Source organism: Tenrec ecaudatus, chromosome 10 (assembly GCF_050624435.1).
Source record: "Tenrec ecaudatus isolate mTenEca1 chromosome 10, mTenEca1.hap1, whole genome shotgun sequence".
In the NCBI taxonomy this organism is placed as follows: domain Eukaryota; kingdom Metazoa; phylum Chordata; class Mammalia; order Afrosoricida; family Tenrecidae; genus Tenrec; species Tenrec ecaudatus.
The window spans coordinates 103,301,974-103,326,027 of record NC_134539.1 but is presented as its reverse complement, the minus strand read 5'-3'; the positions used below and the strand labels follow the sequence as shown (position 1 = coordinate 103,326,027).

At 40.1% G+C, this 24,054-nt stretch overlaps 1 protein-coding gene across 1 annotated transcript in view; it reads right to left on the bottom strand.

The window, feature by feature from the left end:
• COX10 (cytochrome c oxidase assembly factor heme A:farnesyltransferase COX10) overlaps positions 1–24,054 on the bottom strand; it is a 158,008-nt gene that overhangs the window by 123,047 nt on the left and 10,907 nt on the right. The window contains exon 3 of the mRNA XM_075561085.1: positions 22,491–22,812. Coding sequence (XP_075417200.1) covers positions 22,491–22,812 — 322 coding nt within the window. The remainder of the gene's footprint in view (positions 1–22,490; positions 22,813–24,054) is intronic.

Below are 24,054 nucleotides of genomic sequence, written 5' to 3'. Positions count from 1 at the left end.
GGATATGTTTGTTAATCAATTTCAAAGTTGACAATGATATAACTTAGTTAAGGGGAAGGTTTTCAAATGAGTTTTTTTAAACTTAATAGCTTTATTTAGGATTTCCATATCCATTTTCATTTCTATTAGCACCTTTAGCTTCAAATGGTTGAAATTTATTTTAAGTTTTTTTTTAGGCTTCACAGCTTGGAAGCATTCTGTGAAGCTTCTAACACAGCCGCCTCACCAGCACACATATCAAAGAAAGTGGTAATTCTTATGCTTACTGTTAAATTCAGATGAAAAGTGAATTGATGAGAGACAAGAGTCTTTTCTTCCAACCACATTAAAGGATATCAATCAGGGGCAACTGATTACAAACCATAACTACTTCTGGTTAAAAGATAAGACTTTTACAGAGATTTTTAATAACACAGCTGCAAATCTAAGAACTGATCAGAGTTTCCTGTTTTCCCATTTTCTTTCTTTCTCCCCCCATTCTTATATAATCAATGGCCAAAGTGGATCTGAAAGTCCTATGATCAACGTAAAACTCACAACTTCAAATTGAGGGAGCAGCACTATTAACAATTCGAAACATTTCAATCCATCACCCAGGCAATTGAAATAAAGCATTTGGTTTGCTATTTGCTCCAGAAAATATTTACAACCTCAGAAACCTGACAGGGGTGTTCTCAGTCAGAAGTGACTCAATACCACTTCTTAGAGAGAATGGTGACTGTCTGGGGAAAAAAACAAGGGTGGAAGCCTTTGAGGATCCTTGAACTTCAAAGCATCGAGCTTTGACAAATTCAGTGAACTTTGCGAGTAACACAGTAAGGTAATCAGCAATACTACAGTTATAATGAGAATAAAACAAGGTGGTAGATGAAAAATTTCAAGGGATCCAATGAGAAGAGGTGAGAGTGCCACTAAAAAGGAGACAGGATACCAACCTAAGGTTATTTGGATCAGAAATCAGTTCGGTTACAGCCAAGGATGGGGCTACTACAATGTAGTACAATTATTTGCCAATGAAAGGCTAAGCTATTTGAATCTCTGCAAATGCTACCAAGAGCATCCGTAGTACATATTTCTCACTGTACAACTATTAAAAGAAAAAAAGCCTTCTAGGAAGATGGCAACTAAGTAACATACCAGAAGGATTCTGTAGAAATCAGCACAGAAGAGATTCTAAGAGGGAAATTAAAAATTGCTGGATCACAAGTGGAGTATCATAAAGTTAAGTAGACACAGATCTACAAGGTTTTGAGGGGCTGGGGGCTTTGGCTTACCACAGTGGAGGCTGGCTAGGGTTTGACCTTAGCCCCACCCTACTGTCTCAGCCAGAGCAAGGACCATTTGGAGCCGGCCAGGGACTTTATTTCAACAAGGCCACAGCTTGCCACTGTCACCTTGGGGCAGGGATTAAACCCTTGAGGCCATATGTGAAGGGACTGAGGCTCAACTATATTGTTACTTTTGTTTCGCTCTCTTCTCTCTATCTCCCCGAACCCCCTCAGTCACAGCAGGCTTAGTTTGGGGTTTTTTCCTCTTTGCCTCTTGCATGTTCTCTCACATGTCACTTCTGACCTCCAGACCATTTCCCTTAGCCTAGGGTAATTACGCCTGCCCTCCACCCATTTAGGTGAGCTCCACCTTGTGCAGAGTAGCCCAAGGCTTGGGAAAGCCCATTCGCCCTCCACCATGGGATAGTCCTCCCAACTTCTTCCTGGGGAATTCCTGCCTGTCTGGCTGGGGGAGCTGCTATTTGTCCTCTGTGGGCCCATGTGACTGAGGAAACTTCCTCCCGCCTACCTTAGTCCCTCACACATCCTAAGGCAGCTTGGCCAACACTCGCCAAAGTTCCAAGCTGCTGCAGGAACCTCTGCCCAGCCTCCACAGTGATATACCTGACCAGGGCAATTCCTCCCACCATTCTCTATGTTCTACACCAAAGCAGGCACATCAATCAGCCTTCTGGGGCACTCCTATTGAGAGTAAAGTCACAGGAGGATAGAGTGGTAGGATAACTTCATACTTAAATTAGGTGTAGGAAGTTTGAAGAAGCAGTCCTATGAGTCTCCCAAAGATAGCCAATGCTTTTAAGCTCCCTGGAAATGGCACCTGGATTCTCTAAAACAACACAACACAAACAGCCATCAGCACCAAAGACCTCAATAAAAAAAAAAAAAAACAGGAGAAACAAAAGGCAATGGCAGATGATCTGAATCTAACAATGTGCAAAGAAGAAGCAGACATTGAGCTGCCACAGAAAGATATTTTCAGAATGCTGCTTGGAGTCATACAGGATATGAGGGAAACAATAGAGAAAAAGGATGAAATGATAGAGGAGATAAAGTCCACACACCAAAGGGAAATAAAAAAGCTTAGGGAGGAGGTAACAAAACCAGTAGCAGACTCACGGACTTCAAGAATCAACTGGGGCAAACAGAAAATTCCACAAGTGAAGTGAAGGACAGCCAAGCACACTGTAAAAAACGTGAACAAAAATCAAATAAGATCATCAGAGAAGCTGAAGAAAACTTAAGAGCTATGTCTGATGCTATGAAGAGGAACAACATCAGAATAAATGGATTACCAGAGGAAGACACAACAAGAAGCCATCTGCAACAATAATGAGAGAATTCTTGAAGGAAAACTCCCCCAGTTTAAAGAATGAAAATCAGGCAACTATTCAGCAGGCTGAAAGAACACAAGCTAGACACAAGAACTCACCAAGGCACATAATAGTTAAACTATCCAACTTTAAGGAAAAGGAGAAAATCATGAAAGCAGCTAGGAAAAAACAAGCAATCACATATAAAGGTTCCCAAGTAAGAATATGCTCAGATCTATCAGCAAAAACTATTAAGAAGAGGAAAGAATTCCAAAAATTGAAGGAAAATAACTCAAACCAAGAATACTCTACCCAGCCAAATTATCAATCAAGATAGATGGAGAAGTAAAATTCTTCCCAGACAAGGAAAAACTCAAAGAATATGTTAGAGGAAACCCAGAACTATAAAAGATCCTTGCCAACGCAGTAAGGGCTAAAGAACAACACTCACCAAGCATAAACAAGAGACTGCCACATAGTACAACCTCACTCAGAAGGCAACAGAGAGAAACCAGACCCCAAGATAGCATTGCCCTAAGGGTGGAGAGAAGTCAAGAATCTCACACACACACAAACACACATGCACAACACACTAATAAGAAAGGAAGGTAAGAAAACATCCAACACAAAAGGTATAAGATGATATCACAGAGTCTGCAGATGGAGATAATGACCCTGAATATCAATGGACTGAACTCACACATTAAAAGACCGAGGCTAGCAAGCTAGCTTAGAAAACACAACCCAGCTGCCTACAAGAAACATCACAAGGATACAGACAAAACTAGGACAAGACTCAAAGGACGGAGAAAGGCACATAAAGCAAACAGCAATTCAAAAAAAGCAGGGGTTGAAATCTTAATCTTGGATAAAATTGAACTCAAAGAGCAAACGATAAAAAGTGATAGAGGGACACTATATAATGCTCACAGGAACGGTAGACAAAGATCTATTGTAAGCATATATTCCCTGAATGAGAGAACCAATGAAAATGTCAACCCAAAACTCCAAAATATAAAAAAAGAAAATCACAGCATCAACAAGTATAGTGGATGACTTCAATACACGGCTCTCTGAGAAAGATAAACCACAGGAAAAGAAACTTAACAAGGAGGCTAGAGATCTAAACACTACAATTAGATAATTTGACCAAATAGATATTTACAGCTTTTCTTCCAAACTCAAAAAATTCATTCTTTTCAAGCCTGCATGGCACATATTCGAAGATACATCACATGTTAGGGCATAAGGCGAATCTACGTAAATTTAAGCACATTGATAGCATACAGACGTCTCTATGACCACTGTGCCATAAGGCTGGAAACCAACAAAAGGAAGACGAAGAAAACAAGAGAAAACAATTGGAGGACAAATAACTATTGCAACATAGTGTACTGGTCCAGATCAGAGATGAAATTAGGAAATTTACAGAAACCAATGAGAATGAGAACACGACGTATCAGAGCTTCTGGGTCAAAGCAAATGAAGAGGAGGTTTCATAGCAATACATGCACATCTGAAAAAGGAAGAGAGACTCATGATTGATATGCTGGCACAATAACTAGAGTAGAGTCAGCAGGACAATCCTACTAATAGCAAAATAAAATAAATAATAAAAATCAGGGCTGAGATTCAGGAGAAGGACAATAAGAAAACTATGGAAAAAATGAATGCTGCTAAAAGTTGGTTCTTTGAAAGGATAAACAGAATCGACAGACCGCTGGCAAACTTAACCAAAGAAAGGAAGGAACAGATTTCGATAGCAAGACTGAGGGATGAAAGAGGGGACATTACAACAGACCCTAATAAATCAAAAGGATAATTACCTAGTACTTTGAAAGATTGAACTCCAATGAATTCAAAAACTTGGAAGACATGGACAAATACTTAGATTATCAATCCCTCCCTAGAAGATCCCCAAAGGATGTGAAGAATCTCAACAGACACATAGCAATAGAAGAAATAGACAAGGTTATGAAGGGATTACCAACAAAAAAATTCCCTGGGCCAGATTACTTCACAGGAAAATTCTATCAAGCAACTAACACCAATCCTACACAAACTCTTCCAGAACACAGAATAAGATGGCAAACTCCCAAATTCCTTCTATGATACCAAAACTGGGTAAGGGTCCCACAAGTATCAAAAACTACAGAACAATATCCCTAATGAACATAGATGCAAAAATCCTTAACAAAACACAGGGCAGTAGAATACAAAAGCATTTAAAACAAATAATTAACCATGACAAAGTGGGATTCATACCAGGGATGCACGGATGGTTCAATATACAAAAGACCATTAGTATCATTTGCCACATTGACATGAAAAACTATAAGAACCACATGATAACATCGATAGATGCAGAGAAAGCATTCATTTAAGATTCTTGATTAAGGCACTCAAGAAGATAGGAATGGAAGGAAAATTACTCAAGACAATACAAGCTATATATGAAAAACCAACAGCCAACATGGTAGTCAATGGAGAAAAGACTAATACAATGCCACTGAAAAGGGGCCAGATAAGGATGCCCCTTGTCCCCACTCTTATTTAACATCATACTGAAGGTTTTAGCTAACAGCATAAGGCAAAGAAAAGACATTAAAGTTATACACCTGGAGAAAGATGTGGTGAAACTATCGTTATTTGCAGATGATATGATTTTATACATGGAAAATCCTAAATGCTCCATAAAGGGAGTACCAAAAACCATAAAGGAGTTTGGTAGAGTGGCAGGATACAAGATCAACAAACAGAAGTCTCTCGGACCGCTATACACATTGTGTAAGACCACAGAAGAGGAGATAAAAAAGGTGGTACTCTTCAAAATAGCCAGGCACAAACTGAAATATCTAGGGATATACCTGATTAAAAGAACAAAAGATCTCTATGAGGAAAACTACAGAACACTATTACAAGAAACCAAAGGTGACCGCAACAAATGAAAGAATATCCCATTCTTCTGGAAGACTGACTGGAAGACTCAATACAGTAAAGATGTCAGTTCTGTCCAAGTTACTAAATAAGTTTAATGTAATCCCGATACAATTACCCTCATTTTTCTTCAATGCAGAGGGAAAAAAACCAGAATTAGCAGAGAACTCCTCAAGGACACAGGGGGAGGGCTTGCTTTACCTATTGCACAACAAATTAATTGCCCATTGAGGAGGTGGGCAAAGGACCTGAACAGAAGTTTCAAAGGTGCAGAAATTCAAATGACCAATAACCATATGAGAAAATGTTCCCCATCTTTACCCATAAGAGAAATGCAAATTAAAACGAGATACCAACTAACACCCTCAAAGATAGATCAATTCAAAAAATCAGAAAGCAACAATTATTGGAGGGGCTATGGGGAGACAGGAACTCTCATCCACTGCTGCTGAACCTGTAGGTATGTACAGCCACTATGGATATCGATTTGGCAATAGTAAAAACAGATAGAAATCGAGCTAACATATGACCCAGCAATCCTGCTATTGGGCATATACCCAGAAGAGGCAAGAGCCAAACCACGGCGAGACATCTGTGCTCCAATGTTCATCGTGGTAACGTTCACAATTGCAAGGAGTTGGAAACAACTCAAATTTCCATCAACTGATGAGTGGATTAAAAAACTATGGTACATACATACAGTGGAGTACTACGCAGCGCTAAAAAGCAGTGATGAAGGTATGAAGCACATCACCACATGTGAAGAACTGAAGGAAATTTGCTAAGCAAAATAAGTCAAGCACAAAAGGGCAAATACAACATGAGTCTGCTGAGGTGAGCTTAAAAATGCAAAAGGGGCATAGGGAAAAAGTTACTGTGAACAAACATTCCTGGGGTGAGGACCAGGTAGTATGGCAGGTGTTAGACCAAATCCAGGGATACATATGGTAGCCAACTAAAAAGGAAAGGGAAAAAGGATGAAAAAGAAATGGGTAGCGGGGAAACTGGGCGCTAACACACCCCAGAGGAGTGTATTGTTCATATCTCCACAGGGAAAGAGGGACCAGACTTCAACCTGGTGCTCCAACATGTGAATACAACATGCCGGCATGGAGTAGGGAACCAGTTGAAAGGTCTGAGGGGCCGGTCCCAATCCCAACTATGTGGACAGCTTCCCCTCCCCCCAGAAGAATTTATTTCAGAGGACAGCAGTTAAGCTGCAGCTCAGGGAGAGGGACATGTCTGATCAGAGCACATGGGAGCAAATGAAAGTGGAGGAAGAGAAAATGGAGTGCATCCTGGCCCACCAAGCCTTGATGATGATATTCCCACTCAGAGCAGCCAATCTACAGAGAAGCCCATATGGCCAGCCCCACTGAGACACAACATCCCTCAATGACCCATAATTGCACCCAATTTGATCCCACCACACCTAGGCAAAACATTAAGGGCATGCAACAGAACAGCAAGGGGAACATAACAACAAAGTCCCTAGGGAACACCAAAAATAGACTTTGGGGTCAGGACTCAGCACCCCATCAGAATCGACCGGGAAACACTTCTAAAGGACAACAAACAGTCCTTGAACTAACTACAGGCTTTTCTTTGTTGTTGTTTTCTTTTCTTTTGTTGCTTTCCTCTGTCTTGCTTTTGTGCATATTATTATCTCCGCAGGTCTGTCTAAATAAGACAGGCTGGATGAACAATCTGGATAAGAAAACAATGGGTCCTATGGTTCTGGGGAGACATGAGACAGGGGGAGTTGGGGAAAAAGAAAGCAGTGTTAACAAACGCAGGGACAAGGGAACAAGTGATACTAATTGGTGGTGAGGAGGGTGTCGGAGGCCTGGTAGGGTGTGATCAAGGGTAATGTAACTGAGAGGAATTACTGAAATCCACATGAAGGCTGAACATGATAGTGGGACAAGAGAAAAGTAAAAGGAATTAGAGGAAAGAGCTAGGAGGTAAAGGGCATTTAAAGAGGTCTAAATAAAGGCATGTACATAAATAAATATATTTATATGAGGATGGGGAAATAGATTTTATGTGCATATAGTTATTGGTTTAGTATTAAGGTAGCAGATGGATATTGAGCCTCCACTCAAGTACTTCCTCAATCCAAGAACACTTTGTTCTATAAAACTGGCATTCCATGATGCTTACCTTCCCAACACAATCGCTGAAGACAAAGGGGTGCAACAGAAAATGCGATAAAGAACGCTGATGGAGCCCGGCTATCAAAAGATATAGTGTCTAGGGTCTTAAGGGCCTGAAGATGAACAAGTGGCCATCTAGATCAGAAGCAATAAAGCCCACATGGAAGAAGCACACTAACCTGTGTGATCACGAGGTGTCAAAGGGATCAGGTATAGGCTCAATGGGCTCTCTGTAAAAATTAATGCTTGTGCTGCAGTTAAAACATTCCAAGCATACATATGTGCAAAAATTGTACTGGTGTCTCTTAAAAATTCATTAATAATATAGAACCATTTTGATTCTTAGTCTGACAGAAAAAAATGACTTACAAGTAATGTTAATATTTTAAGGTGGTTTTTCAAAATACAGTTAAAGCATTTTTCTATGTTCTTAATGAATTAACTTTGTAATAGTCTTTTAAAATTCACATCTACAAATGGTTCCCACCTTAGTTTAAAAAAATGAGATGGTACCATCCTCTGCTTTGTACTGAAAACCCATTCCTGTCATTAATACCTCAAACTGATAATTCAGCACCTGGGGAGTCTGGTCTAACAAAGCTTAGGAGCAATCCTTTGGCCCCCTCTATTGAGCCACACCAAAAATAAAAAACAAAAAAAACCCAAACCCTTTTCCCAGTAAGAGGGAGATCTGCTTGGACTTGCAGAGAATGACCCCTCAAGTTTCCTGTTGATGGTGCTGTCAAGTAAGAGAAGGGGCGGGGGAGAGAAAAGGCAATGACAGGTGAGAAACGTAGTAAATTAACAGAAAGTTGGGGATTTCCCATGCACAGGAATTCCACCTGTATTTTCGTGTGAAATGTGAAGGAAGGTAGGTTGCTGAGAGTGAAAGTTGGGCGGGGGCATGTTGAATGGCTCTCCACTACACTGCACCCTCATTTCTTCAGGTCACAGGGCTGTCATCCCAGTATCATGAACTGAGAACAATCCGTACTTTAACTTCCAATGTACACTAACTTACAAGGAAGAAGTCCAAAATGGAAAGTTAAAATGTTAGGTCACAGGAAAAGTTCAACCATTCATTCATTCAACTAACACATAATTAGTACCAGACACTGGTACTACGTGTGTAGGATATTAATAGTGAGCAAACAAAATACACTGTCCTTGTGACCTTACAGTCTTTCTTTCTTTTTGGGGTGTGGGGTGGTAGAGGATGATGGTGACTCGGAAATGTCTTCAAACCCTGATGGTGCAGGGGTTGAGTACTTGGCTGCTACCCACAAGGGCAGTGGCTCAAACTCACCAGCCATTCCAAGGAGAAGGATGAGGCTGTCTGCTTCCACAAAGGTTTAGTCTTGGAAACTGTGGAGCAGTTTTGTTCTGTCCCACAAGGTCATTATGAGTCAGAACTGACAGCTGTTAGTTTGGCTTTGGAACTTGTCTTCAGTCAGAAGTTAATAATGAAAATATATAAAAGTAATCAATATAAAATTAATTAAAAGACTTCTAAAACATAATAGGGAAGCTGAACATATTTCTGAAAAAGATGCACCATAGAACCACCACAAAGAGGACAGGGTCTGGGTCAGCGGTATACATACCTCATTTTATCCTTTAACTACTTGGTACAATAAATAGTACCTGATTGAGCTAAAAATTCAAATTTATATACTCTTAAAACACACACACACACACACACACAGTGTGTTAAGATCGTTAGAAACAAAAACTATCATAGCAGAATGTTAAACCAGAAACCCAAACCCACTCCGAGTTGATTCTAACTCACAGTAGCCATGAACAGGGTTTTCTGAGACTATAAATCTTCATGGGAGCAGGCAGTCTCATCTTTCCCCTGTAGATCAGCTGGTGGCTTTGAGATGCCAAACTTGAGGTTAACAGCCCAGCACTTGACCTATAGCATCACCAGGGCTCCTTATTAAAAGTAGCCTGAGAAGTAATTAAAAAGTAGTAGCATAAAAGCAGACAAGTGCTGTACAGGACAAATCTCAGAGGATCCCCCAGAGTGAAGTGGAGACTAACAGTGAAGACACTAATTAGAAAGAAGAGAACAGACACCTGCACATGTAATAATGGGCAAAAAGGTGCAAAGGGAGGTACCTTGATCGTGATTTGATTGGCTCTACAAATATTTTTTTAAAAACTGAAAAAAAAACATTTTTCAAATATTCAGAAATCAACTTATCACTGAATGTGCAATACCTGTTAAAAGAAAACTTAAGTAATTCCTATATACATAAATAGGCTATAAAGATCTCAAATTATCCTCAAATTAATCTGTCAACATGTTGAAATGCCAATTAAAATACTACCTTAAAGTTTTAATTTTGTGTTTGTTTTTGCTCCCAGGGGGCAGGGAGAGGTGAGATTGAGGTTTTGCCAGAGATAGAACTTCGACTATTCTCTAATCTGTGAAAACGGCATTCGGACACTACTTAAAGACTTCTTATGGAGGCGCCGTGAATTATGCATCGGGCGGCTTTAGAAGCCACCAGGTGCCCGTGGGACAAAGATGAGGCCTCCTGCTCCGCAACCTGCAGGGCGGCTCCACCCTGTCCTAGAGGGTCCCGGTGAGTGAGTGGGCGGGAGGGAGGCGGGGGAACTGACCTAACAGCGGGGAGTTCTTTAAGTTTAGATCAGCTACCTTAAATTATGCACCAGACACATTTGATATCCGGATACAAGCTTAAATGTGAAACCAGAAAACCAGAAGATAACAAATATAAAAACTTACAAACTCCTGGTAGGAGAGAACCTAGATAGGATACAAACACCCCAAAAGCACATGTCGAATGGTTAGTAGATTTGATTACATAAAATAACTTCTGCACATTAGAAAAAAAACAAAACCAAGACATGATAAAGCATATATGACATTTAAGCGGATGTATAAATTAGATTCAAAGCTTTAATATAACAATAAAAACAAATAAAAGGATAGAAAGGCTGGAAAGCAAATAAGCTACACACACAGAGACACACAGACTACCAGCCAACATATGAAAATTGCAATACCTCATTAGTTTTAAATTAAAAAAACTATTTTTAAACATTAGCTGGATAAGCTTAGAAAAACTGCATTATCTAAATTGGACAATATATTAGTGTGAATTAGTCACACTATAAACAGCATAAACTGGTTAAAAGCTAGCAAAACTTTAAAAGCATTGACACAGGAAAAACACTTATCCTATGAATATTTTACTAGGCTTAACCTTAAAGATACTCTTATATAACACCAATCATCATAATAAAGAAAAGTAACAGAAAATAACCTAGTAGAATGGTAATAACATCAATGGTGTACTTTTAAGGATCTAATTTACAGAAATAAATGTTTTCAAGGACATATTTAAAACCACTTTTACACTTTATTTTTGAAACACTATTGTCTTTACAGAAAATTGTACAGAACGAGTAGACAGTCCTTATTCACCCCTTAACCCTAACTGCCCGGTTTGTATTATTATCTTGCATGACACTGGCACATTGGTTATAACTGATGAATCAATGTCAATTTCATTCTTACTAATTAAACTCCATTAAAAAAATTTTAACCAAGCCTACTGCCATTAAGCACAGTCCAATTACAGTGACTCTATATAAGAGTTCTGAGACTAAGTTTGTATAGGAGTAGCTTCGTTTCTCTCCTGAATGGCTGGTGGGTTTGAACATCTGACGTTACCCAACAGCTATCTCACAGTGTCACAGGCTCTTAACTAAAGTCCACGGTTTACCTTAGAACAAGGAAAACAAACTCCTTGCACTCAGATCTCTTCCAGTTCTTGGCAGCCTTATGCGTGGCGAGGGGCAGTACTCCCCAGGGTTTCCTTGGCTGCAATCTTTTCAGAAAGCAGACCACTAGGAGCAGTGCAGCTGGGTGACTTGGATCCACCAGCCTTTACATTAGCAGGCATCAATGTTGGTGAGGATCCAGAGCAACAGGAACTGTCGTTTCGTTATTGGTCTGTCACTCTGGAATGAAGCCTGGCAGTTCTTCATTAAGTTAAACACAGGCTTAGCATATGATCCAGCAATGGTGCTCCTAGGTCGTTAACCACATAAGATGGAAACCACGCGACCCACATAGAAACCTGGGTGTATGACTATTTACAGTAGCTTTTGTTCATAACAAGGAGCTCTGATGGTGCAGTGGGCTGTGTACTGTGCTGCTAACTGTGAGGTCAGCGGTTTGAACCTACCACCCACTCCCCCAGGAAAAAGATGAGGCTGTTACTCCCGTGAAGACTTACAGTGTCAGAAACTCAAGGGGAGTATCTACCCTGTCAGGTAGGTTCGTCCTGAGTAGAAATTGACTCAATGGCAGTGAGTCTGTTTTTGAGTTTTGTTTAAAAATGCCCAATATTGGAAGCAACCATCAGGTGACTAGGTGAATGGATAAAAAAAAGTGTAGTACAGTCACACTATGGAATCAAATTCCTTTTAAAAACATCAAAAGAAGACGCAAAGAAGTTTAAAATGTTCCTCTATATTGCTTTAAATGTTCCCCGCATATTGCTAATAAATGAAGCTAGTCTTAGCAAATCCAACTCTATGACATTCTGTCAAAGTCAGAGCTACAGAGACTGTGGGAGGAAAAAATAGTCAGTGGTTGCCAGGGTATATAGAGAGCGAGGGAGGAATGATAGGTAGAGCAAAGGACATTTGAGGGCAAATGGTGGAAATATAGTAGTACATACATATTTGTTGACACCCACAGAACTGTTTAACATCAGGTGTGGCCCCTAGCCATTCTGAGAGGTGTAGACTATCAGTTGCCCTTGAACACCATGGGTTTGACCTGCACAGGGACTATGCAGCACTAATCGCCAATGTGTGAGGCGGTTCTCTCAATGGTACATTGCACATCTCTGGCATCCTCTTGTCTTTGTCAACAAGCTTAATGCAGCACCATAAACCTTGTACAGCATCATGAAACTCACGATGTTACGAGTGATGATGGAAATGCTCCCAAGAGGGAGAGAAAAGTCATGACAGTCCAAGAAAAAGTTGAATTGCTTGATACGCATCGTAGAAGACTGAGGTGCACTGTTGCAGTCGCCCGCCATTTCAAGATACCGGAATCCAGCGCAAGTACCCAGTAAACCAGGAAAATCTGGAAGGCTATCATTACAGCTACACCAGCAGATGCAAACACGTTAGACTTTTTGTCAAAGAATTTTCGACTTCATCTTAAAAATGCAGCTTTATATGGGCTTAGAGAATAAAGCACCAAAAAGTGGCTTAGTTGTTATCATAAGGCTTCCAGCCAACAGGAGGCTATTAGTGGTTCCGTTTTGGGGGAGTGAAAAGTTAGATGCAGATTTTCAACTGCAGGGAAGGGGGGATAAGCACCCCTAAGTCCCTTGACTTTGTTCAAGGGTCAACTATATCTCACATCTCTTCTGATTTGTGATTCTCTCCTGGCACAGGATATCAAGCAGTTTTATATCCTTATGTGCCATGTCAATATTTCCTTTGGTTTCTGTATGGATCTATTGTCTATTTCCTATTGTTTAGTATTAATAGTGCTTTTTATATTTTAGATGCAAGTCTTTTATCAGTTTTATTTTTTAATTTAAAACAATCATTAATCTTTAATAGCAAAAAGGTAGAAACTACCTAAATATCCATTAATAAGGAAATGGTTAACTACATTAATTCTATACTATAGAATACTAACAACGCTAGAACATTCTAGCATCATGCTAGAATTACACACTATGGAAGGCCAGCAATCTCAAGAATAGGAAATATATCTAATTGTTTTGAAATATAAGTCTAATATATATTTAGGGAAGAAATACAACAATAAACATAACATTTATTATGACCCATTGGCTTAAAGCACATACCAAAAAAATCTATGTTATTACCTTCGTTACCTCAGGTCACCCTCACAACCATCTATGGAGGTAGCTCTATAGATGAAGAAACTGAGGCTTAGGGACTTAAAATAACTGTACCTGTGATCAGAAAACCAATAAATGTCAGACAAAGGATTCGTACCCAGGAAGTTTGATCGCACAGTCTGGACACGGACTTCTGCGGAGAAAAAGGCTGAAAAACTGAATGCAAAGAAATGGCTGTTGTACAGCTTGGAAGGGAAAGCTGCATATCACTATGAACTTTTGTTTAAGTTTACTATACTAAAAGTTAACCCCCCAAAATCACTAAAAATATAGGGTAGACATACTGCCACAAAAATATATGTAAAATATTTTAAAGATATTTATATATGTGAATTAGATGCCAATAAAACTTTTCAAAGAAACAAAAAAGCATTTAAGGAGCAAAATTATGACTGTACATGCATACAAAAATATTCTAGAACTTACTACACTTAAATTTTCAACATGATAATTATTTTGAAATGGTTGGAGTATAATAGGGATTTCATTACAATGCTCCTATGTATGTTCTATTTTTGGAAAATAATTAATAGTTACTTAATTAAAATACTACTTTAATGAGTATGAAGGTTATTATTTCAAAATATAAATTAAAATTCATGAAATTATCAGATCATTTAATCCATTTCTGTAGGAAAATATAAGGAAATCTAGAGACGACTAGCTGAAGATTACAGTAAATTGACTTTTGCAAACTACAAGACCAGGTCAAATAAATTTGTAGTCTCATTCATATGTGAACAAAAATATCACTAAATTCTAGGTTAAACAATACATATATACAGACACACATTAATAGAATGCAATTTATAACAGTTCTATGAAAGGCATATTCTATTGGTTCCATTGAGCAACCTAAGTTAATGATCTGATCTCAGAAAATATATTGCAGCTTTTTATCACAGCTATTGTTCAGGAAAAATTCTCTGCTGTTACTGACCGAGTTTAAGTATAAACTCAGTGGAGTCACCAAAGCCTCTCATAATTCTAGTCCAGAGAACATTTTTCACGCCAGGGTGGTCCTTGCAGCCAGCTCCAAAGAAACATACTGTAAACTGCTCAGTTGGCAAGAGAAACTTTAAAACGGACTTATTATTCTTTCTTTAAAAACTCAGTCTTACTTCCCTTAATTGTAAAACAATCTTTAAATGACATTAACACACACACACACACACACACACACACAAAAGTTATTCCCCCTACATCCTAGCACACATGCCAAAACATCAGACTGCTGGATTCTACTATCTTACAAATGAAAACGTTATGTATGATCACTATATGGTCTTTCCTACAGTTAATTATCTCTGGTATATTACAGCAATAAACAAAAAGGGGCAGAGAAAGGACCAGTTCTATAAAAGTGATCACCGAGGCACAGATATGTCTGCCTCAGCTATCATTAGCTATAAATGAATTGCTCATGATGTTAAGAGTCAGAAAGAAATCAATTGATAGATACCGTGGTTTTCTTTTAAAAAAATCCTGCTGACTCCAAGACATGTTTGAATTTAAGTAATAAACTAAATAGCGAGGTAAAAGGTCAGCTAAGAGGGTAAGGGTCACCCAAAGGGTGCTGCCTCTTTAAATGGCATTAGAAGAAGGAAATGAGTTTAATTCAATTAGTCTATCCACAAACCTGGGGCAGGGAATGTATAAAATGATACAAGGGGAAATTTACTCTCTGAGAAACTGTCCCTGTCGGCTGGGAGGGAATCTGCTGCTCCCTTCTTTCTTGGTGCACTTGCTTTTGCAGGCCCCTCTTGTGTGGTCCAGACTGCCCTGCTGGCTTTGACTGGGACTCTTCCTAGGGAAGTTCTGCCCATATCCAGTCACATCACTTGGCCTGGGACCAGTGCTCTGTGGCTGTGTAACAACTACTTCGCTCTCTAGAAGTGTGGTCCAGGACCACCTGTGTCAGAATCGTCTGGCAAGCCTGCCAAGAATGCAGATCTCTGAATCCTGTTTCAGGTCAATGGGCTCAATTATGGGCAGGAGGAATCACCACTAACATCCGGAGGCATTGCCACCTGGGAACCCGTGAGCTGGGTGTTCCTTCAACAGGTACTGTCAAATCAGTGATGTCAGAGTTGCGTGAGATTTCAGCCACCATGTTTTCAGCATCAATCCCTGCATCTGGAGTGTCAATTGAGCTACATAATCATTAGCCAGGTAAAGGGAACAACAACATAACCCTAGGCAGGATGAAGGAAAGGAAGAAGACCTCTACTACCATGCAGCAAAGATGATCCTAGACCAATTACCACTCCTTCCTCGGTGAGAACAGACGGGACGAAATTATTTAAAACTAATTACTTAAAGCAGCTCGCTTAAAGTTCTTGGAAGAGGAAGCAGCAATGATTTAACAGTCGGCCAGCAATGACTTCGAAAGGGCCACCTGGAAACCTCTACTCAGGCGGTTCAGTAGACTTTTAGCCTTTGTCTTCCTTAGTGAATTGTTTCTACCTGTCTGGATTCTGGGACAAAATTCTTTTCTATTCTCCTCTGACCATTTCTTACTTCCTTGGCAAATTCCATGCTATCCTTTACTCAATCCCTTTAAAGAAGGTATCCTTCACATTCCCGATGCTATAGCTCTGAGCTGACCACTCCATCAATAGATCCTTGATAACCACCTTCATTCCCAGGGCTTCACTGTCAAGTGCACACAGAAGACCATTCATTTTTCCAGCCCAGTATTTGATCTGAGTTGCCGTCCCTTCATAGCAAACTACCCCCAGGCCCTCTCCACATAGATAAGCCAGTGACAAGAAAACTTCTTCGTGTCCCATATAATATTCATTATCTCTTAACACTATTCACATTCTAAAATGTCTACAGCACCATTCATCCACTCTTCCACTACTGGGTGCCTGGGAATTTTTCTAGAACACAGGGGTCAAAAACTTGAACTCACTGCCATCAAGTTGAGTCGCGCTCACAGAAACCCCATAGGACAGAGTTGGACAGCCCTGCTGGGTTTCTCCGATTGTAACTCTCAAAAGGAGTGGAATGCCTCATATTTCTCCTATGGAGCAGCTGGTGGTTTCGACAGGCTGACCTTGTGGTTAGCAGCCCAGTGCATAACCATGACACCGTCAGGTGTTCAGAAAACCCGGTAAATTTATTTTTTGTTTAAGATACACGTGTATAGTTTTTAACTTTATACCATGCACTTCTATGCAGTTTGCAAATGTAAACTCAGTTAATATTCATAACCTTCCCAAGAAGTGGGTATTATTATTATCATTAGGGGTGTTGTCAGGTAAGTGTTGGACTGCTAACTACAGGGTTGGTGGCTCAAATCCACCAGCTGCTATACAGAAGAAAGTTGAGGCTCTTTGATCTTATAAAGATTCACAGCCTTAGAAACCCTTGTGAGTTGGAGCCAACTAGTTACGAGTTGGGACCAACTAGATGGCAGTGGGTTGCTAATTTACAGTTGGCTACACGGGGGCACAGAGAAACTACGAAACTATTTCAAGATCATTCATGGAGCATCAGCAAGGATTTTATCTTTGGCAGTTTAGCACCAGAGGCCACTATACTACGTATGCCAAAAGTGGGCCAGGTATCAGACAATAAAAGGAAGTGGATAGTACCTGCTCCACTGAAAATTATTCAAATGCTTTACAACTACATGACCTATGCCTAGTGATTTACAGTTCCTAGCACTCCACACAGCTACCTAAGAGGTTCTCTTAACTATATCAATAGTTCACTCTCTCTTCCCTTCAGACTTGGGTCAGCCCAAGTTATCCCTCAATTAACGACCATCAATGCTTGGCAATTTGAAGGCAAAAGTTAGAAACAGAGGAAGGCACAGTAGAAAAACACAGTTTTGGTGACAGAAATGAAGCTGGAGACCGTATGATAGAATTTTATAACACCAACAACTTGTTCCTAGAAATTGCTTTTTCCAGCTACACAAATGGTGGCTATCCACACGGGCTTCTCTAGACGGAGTACACAGAACACGAAAAACTAGTCTGCCTGCTTTCAGTATTTACTGGGTGCATGAGAATGAAGAATTAAAATGGTCACCATCAGCCTATATTAATGGTAAGTGGAATATATTAACAGTTAAAAGACAAAGCATCAAATTAGCTTGTTGCTCCAAAGAACCTTCTAGGATGATCAGATATAACAGCTCAACTCTTTAGGAAGAAATACATGCAATACGGCCAGAGAGTGCCTGCTGAAATCTTCAATTCAGCAAGTACCTCCCTGACACCCCCTTTGAGAGCTGAAGTTTCCTGAACACACCAGGATGTATCAATTTCTTTCCTTGCCTTTTCTGTCCAAATACCTGTTCATCTCAATTCCTCATAAGCAGAAGCACCCCCCCCCCCACTTCTCTAAGTCCTCATTCCACCTTTTATATCAACATCTATTACAGACAGCACCTACAGCATTAATTTCCCTAATGGTGGATCTGGTAACAATATTAATAAAATATATGAAGTATTTATTACATGTATGACACTGTGGGAGAGTGAAATTTCTTAAGATGCCTCTTCTACCCATGTTTCTTTAACTCACACCAAATAATTGGATGGGACTCTGAAACTAGAGCACGTGCAACGCTGATACATGGGGCTGGTAAGTTTTGTTGCCCTCCCCTTGGCTCTAAGGATAAGCTGTCCCAGACAAGGGGGAAAAGCCCAGAGCATTATAAGAGGAGTCATGAGGAGAGCCCTTTCAGGTGTCTGAAGTGAGCTGAGGCCAAAGGAACCCGAGATGGCAGCATGCAGAGCATAGGAGCAAGGGAGCCAGGTCGGACCAGAGGCCAAAGCATGGAGACCACAGAACAGAACAGAACAGAGGGCAACACCTAGACAATGGGACTATGAGGCAGAATAGCAGGCAGGCTTCCTGGCCCCCAGAGGCAGACACCAAGGGACCACATCGGGCAGAGGCTGAGACCAAAAGGAGCCTACTGTTAACTGAGAAGATGCAATGCTGTAAACCAATGGCTGAATTCTGACTGTCTACTGACCCTGATTTGTGGTATCTATTAACTTCCCGAATCCTCCACCCCCCAGTAATTGTGAGTTTTGTTGCAACAAATTATTGAACCCGGCAGAGAAGTAGAGGGCCATGAGCAAAACAGTTGGTGTCAGCTAAGAAAGATAGAGGATAGAGGCATGTCTGACCTCTGCCTCATGGCAGTAGGGAAGCCAAAGGTCATATGCAGCTTCTGTGCCACTTTTACAGGCACATAAATATTTCACATGCATTACATTTCCCTTAATTCTCACAGTGAAGCTATAAAGCTATTATTGTTACCTCTACAGGCAGTCTCCAGATTATAAACAAATCTCATAAACACATCTGGCTTTAAATTGAATTTATACAGAACAATTCTGTAGGGTTTTTATCTAACGTCGGTAGTTAAATTTTGACGTAGTTCATAGTACCTTTCTATGCCTTGCCAAGCAGGACCTGCTTGTTAGTACAAACCATTTTATGTATTCAGAATTTTTAATTCAATAGACTTTATGAAGTTGGTTTATAACGGCAGGTTGTATATAAGTCTGATATTAGTCACTTGAGGACCACCGAATTTTTAAGGTTAGGAAACTAAGGGTAAGCAAAGTGTTCATGATCAGACATTTATTAAGAAAGCATTCTGGGTTTGAAACATAGATGTCTTTAACCACAAGGAGCCCTGGTGATGTATGAGTTACAATTAATATGGCCCTTCTCGATGTAATTCCTGGTGGGACAGAATTCTACACTTTATACGTCTGGGCTATCGTCTCATTTTGGAGGGCATCGGAATAGGATGAGATTGAGACCTGACCTTAGTAGAGGTGTGAACCAGCCACAACCTTTGCTTCCATGACAGCATCTTTCCTTTAAGGTTTTCCATAGAACCCGCTGAACCCAGCCAGAGCCTTTGTTTTCCTTGGGCATACAGATGCCACTATACAGTTCTACCCACATCACCTCACCTGGGAAGCCAGACCTCAACTTTCTGACTGAGACTTGGTAGAAGCAAGAGGTCCTGCTGTACTTATGATCATTTTTGGCTTCTGGACAATCCAAAGAACGGTGACCCAAGAGAATGTGGCAGTTATCAAACAGTATCATAAAGATCACATGCAAGTCAAATTTTGCTGAAGATCTTTCAATAATGGTTGCAGCGGAACATTGACAGACAACTGCCAGAAACATCACTGCTGATGTCATTTGGATCTGGGCTGATATCAGAGATTCATTTGCATTACTGAGTAGGCAAAGGGATTAGACTGTACGGACTGTAACAAACTAGGAAAAGCATGGCAAGGAATGGGAATTCCAGAACAGCTAATGTGGCCTTGTGGAACCTACACACAAACTAAAAGGAAGTTGTTAGAACAAAAGAAGGGGATATCGGGTGGTGTAAAAACCAGGAAAAGGTGTGACAGGGTTGTATACTTTCACCATACTCAGTCAATCTGTATACTGAGAAAATTACCAGAAAGCAGAACTATATGAAGAAAAATGTGGCATTAAGATTGGAGAAAGGCTCATTAACTACCTGTGGATATGCAGGCAGCACCACCTTGCTTGGTGAAATCAAGGAGGGCTTAGACTTTATTTTTAGTATAGATTACAACTCAATGTGTTAAAAAAAATCCTCACTACTAGAGCAACATACAACATCATGACAGAGAAAAGATTTAAATTGTCAAGGATTCCATTTGACTTAGATCCAAAATCAACATTCAAGAAAGCAGGAGTCAAGAAATCAAGGATAAACTGCAAGGGGAAAATCGGCTGCAAAGGACCTCTTTCAAGTGTTAAAGAGTAAAGATGGCGTTTTAAGGACTAAGGTGAGCCTGACCCAAAGCATGGCATTATCAATCACCTCAAGTGCATGTGAAAGCTGGACAATGAGTATTAATAACACAAGAACGGATGGATTTGAATTATGGTGTTGATGGAAAATACAGAAAGTACAATGAACTGCCAGAAGAAGCAACAAATGTGTCTGGAAGAAGTACAGCCAGATTCCTCCTGAGAAGCAAGGTCAGTGGAACTTCATCTCAGGTACTTCAGACATGTGACCAGGAAGGACTAGGGGCCGTGTGGCACTGTGATCAGGAAGGACTAGGGGCCGTGTGGCACTGTGACCAGGAAGGACTAGGGGCCGTGTGGCACTGTGACCAGGAAGGACGAGGGGCCGTGTGGCACTGTGACCAGGAAGGACTAGGGGCCATGTGGCACTGTTGGGTAAGCATAATGTCAGCGACTCAAGCTCACCAGCCCCCTCACTAAAGAAAGATGAGGCTGCCAGCTGCTCTCCTGAAGACTTACAGGTGTAGAAACTCTATGGAGAATCGCTGCGTCACAATCAAAGACCTCTAACCGTTCACTTCATAGCTGGTGCATTAACAATTTGCATACTTAAGGATTTCATCTTCTCTATATCAAACCAAACCAAATTTATCAATGAAAGTGGATTTTGACTTCTGGCAACTCTGCAGGATAGAGTAAAATTGTCCTATAGGGTGTCTAAGGCTGTAAATCTTTACAGAAGCAGATTGCTGCATCTTTCACCTCAGGAGCAGCTAGGGCTTTCTTTACTGTTGGGCTGCTAATCACAAAGTCAGCAGTTCAAGTCCACCAGCTGTTCCATCAGGAAGACAATGAGGTTTTCTACTCCTGTAAAATTTACAGTCTCGGAAACACACAGGGACAATTCTACTCTGTCTTGCAGAGTCACTTTGAGTTGGAGGTCATCCAAAGGCACCGGGGTTTGGCTTTCGGTTGGCCACCAGGGCTCCTTATGTATAGTCATTTTTTGTTTTTGTTTTGAAATAACTACTATCAATATGTCAACAGCATGACACTCAGCCCACGTGTGTATGAGAAAAGATAACACAAATGTGATGCGTCCTTATTCAGTTACAGTAAGATCTATTTTCATACATTCTATTTGGAATTAGTCTCAGTTTGAAAATTACACTATGTAGGTCTTACTAAGATTTGTCAGCTATTTTTTTCCAAATCCCCTAAGGGAGAAAGATGCAGCTGTGTGCTACGGTAAAGACAGAGCCTCGGAGCCCGAGGAGATGGAATGACAGCAATACCTTCTCTGACTCGGTAGGTGGTTGTGACAACAAAAGACATCGTTATGGGTTAATACTCAAGTAGAAAGGCCCCCTGATGGCCCTGGAGGTTCAGTGTTGTGCTGCTAGCTGCAGTTCAAGTCCACTCTCTGCTTCTTGGGAGAAAGAGGAGACTGTCAGATCCCCTAAGGATTCAATCTCTCAAATCACAAAGGGTCACTATGAGTTGAAGTCAACTTCGTGGTAGTAACTTTTTTTTACCCTAAGTAGAATGTTTGATAATTTAGTGTAGTTTCCTTCAATTAGGCAGGAAACGCTGGATGGAAGCTTCCTGTCAGAGAAAAACTCTATACACGCCTGAATACTGGCCCACCCAATAAGCAGCAAAGCAGGTTGAGCTTGGAGTCGCTGGGTCACTACTGGCTCACTGGCACAATAACCAGACAGCTCCGCCTGTCTGTTTTCAGAAATTCCAACACACAAGCACAGAATCTTAGTGCATGCTTAAATCATAGTAGGTGTGAAACATCAAAGATGGTGAAACAAGCAGGATTCACATTCTACTTTACTTAAAAATAAATAAGAGACTTATTTTAGTTATAGTGTAATAGCATTTGCATTCTGTAGAAATGGAATGAGAAAAAATATTTCAAATCCAAATTAAATTTCTGAGAGGACATATATTGAGAAAATCTGTCGTTTCAAAATATCCTTTTTGGATCAGAAAAGTAAAACTGGGTTTTTATTTAACTAAAAAAAATGAAGTTTCAAGATTCTCCTTATACTCTAAGACAGAAATTACCTGTGAGTTTGATTTTGGAGAGGCGAGCCAAAATGCCTGGCAAATCATCCAGCTGTAGCGTCATCTCTTTCCATTGTTTTTCATCTCTTGTCTTGTTTCCCACTTCTATTGAACTTTCGATTATTGAGGCAGAGTCTAGTTCTATCAGCTCCTTCTCATTTGGCTTTCTGGGCAGTGAAAGGCTGGGCGGCGAGAGAGATCTCATCTCGTAGATTTCTGCTTTGGTTGGGCTCGAAGATGTCTTTTCAAGGAAAGAAGATGCTATTGGTTCTGGCTTGGGTTTCACTTGCTGGTGGAGGCTGCTGTTCAGTTGGGTGACATACTAAATAAGAAAATACATGTTCATTAAAAACCATAGCTCCCAACACTCCAAAAGGGTTATTTAGTAACATCTCTCATCACATCATCAACTTTTATGAGATTTTCCTGTAACTTTGACATTAAATTAACATATATGTATAGAGTACTTATTACATAAAAATCGGTAATACTAAGCAATAGGAAGGATGAGAGAACTTCATGCCTCAGCAAAGAATAGCTTTTAAAGTGTATGTTTCAGAAATCATATAAATTTAAGCTCCTTGAGAGATAAATTCATTTTTTAATCATTTTCTCCAGAATTTACCATAAAATAGCCCCATAAATTGGAAGTTCGATATGCCAAGCACAATGAAAAAGTCTTCTATAATCAAGAGCCCGCTGACTTTGCACTATGGGTATGTGGAAGAACGGAGTTTTTAAAAATCATACAGTATGATCTACTAGCAAAAGTAGTCACTACTATTAACCTTTGTTAAAGTTTTAAAACTTTATAGTTTTAAAAGCACTTTATAATTTACGTAGGATAGATCACACATAATCTTCTCAACCATGTTAAAGAAGATGGATTATCATCTCTTTAACTTACAGGAAAGAAAACCAAGGCCCAGAAACTAGCTAGCATGGTCAATAGTCTATAATCAATTATGAGGGGCCTGGGACGTGGGCCATCCTCTTCTGATCACTAGGTAAATGAAGTTTTCAGATATCAAAAAGGCTTGAGATAACATATACTAGTTTTCGATTATAACTAAACCAAAAACCACACTGCTAGCTCAGCAATTCCACCTCAGAGCAATTCTCCAGGGCAGAATAAACTGCCCCACTGGGGCTGTCAAGATGGCAGGTCTTGATGGAAGCCCACTACCATGTTTCTTTTTAGGAGCAACAGCTGGTGAGTTTGAACCGCTGGCCTTTTGGGTTAGCAGCCAAGTGCTTTAGCCAGGGTGGCACCAGGGCGCCTTTTTACATAACAGCTACAAAGAGATAAAATACGAAATACATTCAGAGTCACACTCACATGAAAAAAAGTAATATATTTGAGAACAAAAAGTAACATATTTAAGTTTGACCCCTAACTTAAAGGGTGAACTTATCTGGAAATGTAAAACTCTTCAAAATGTTACATATTATAAAGAGTATTTGAGATTAAGCAATGTTAAAAATGGGGTGAGGGAACTTTCGATTATGAATTTTCCATTTTCCCATGTTTGCACTAAGAGTTTTCAACTATTCCTACTCAATG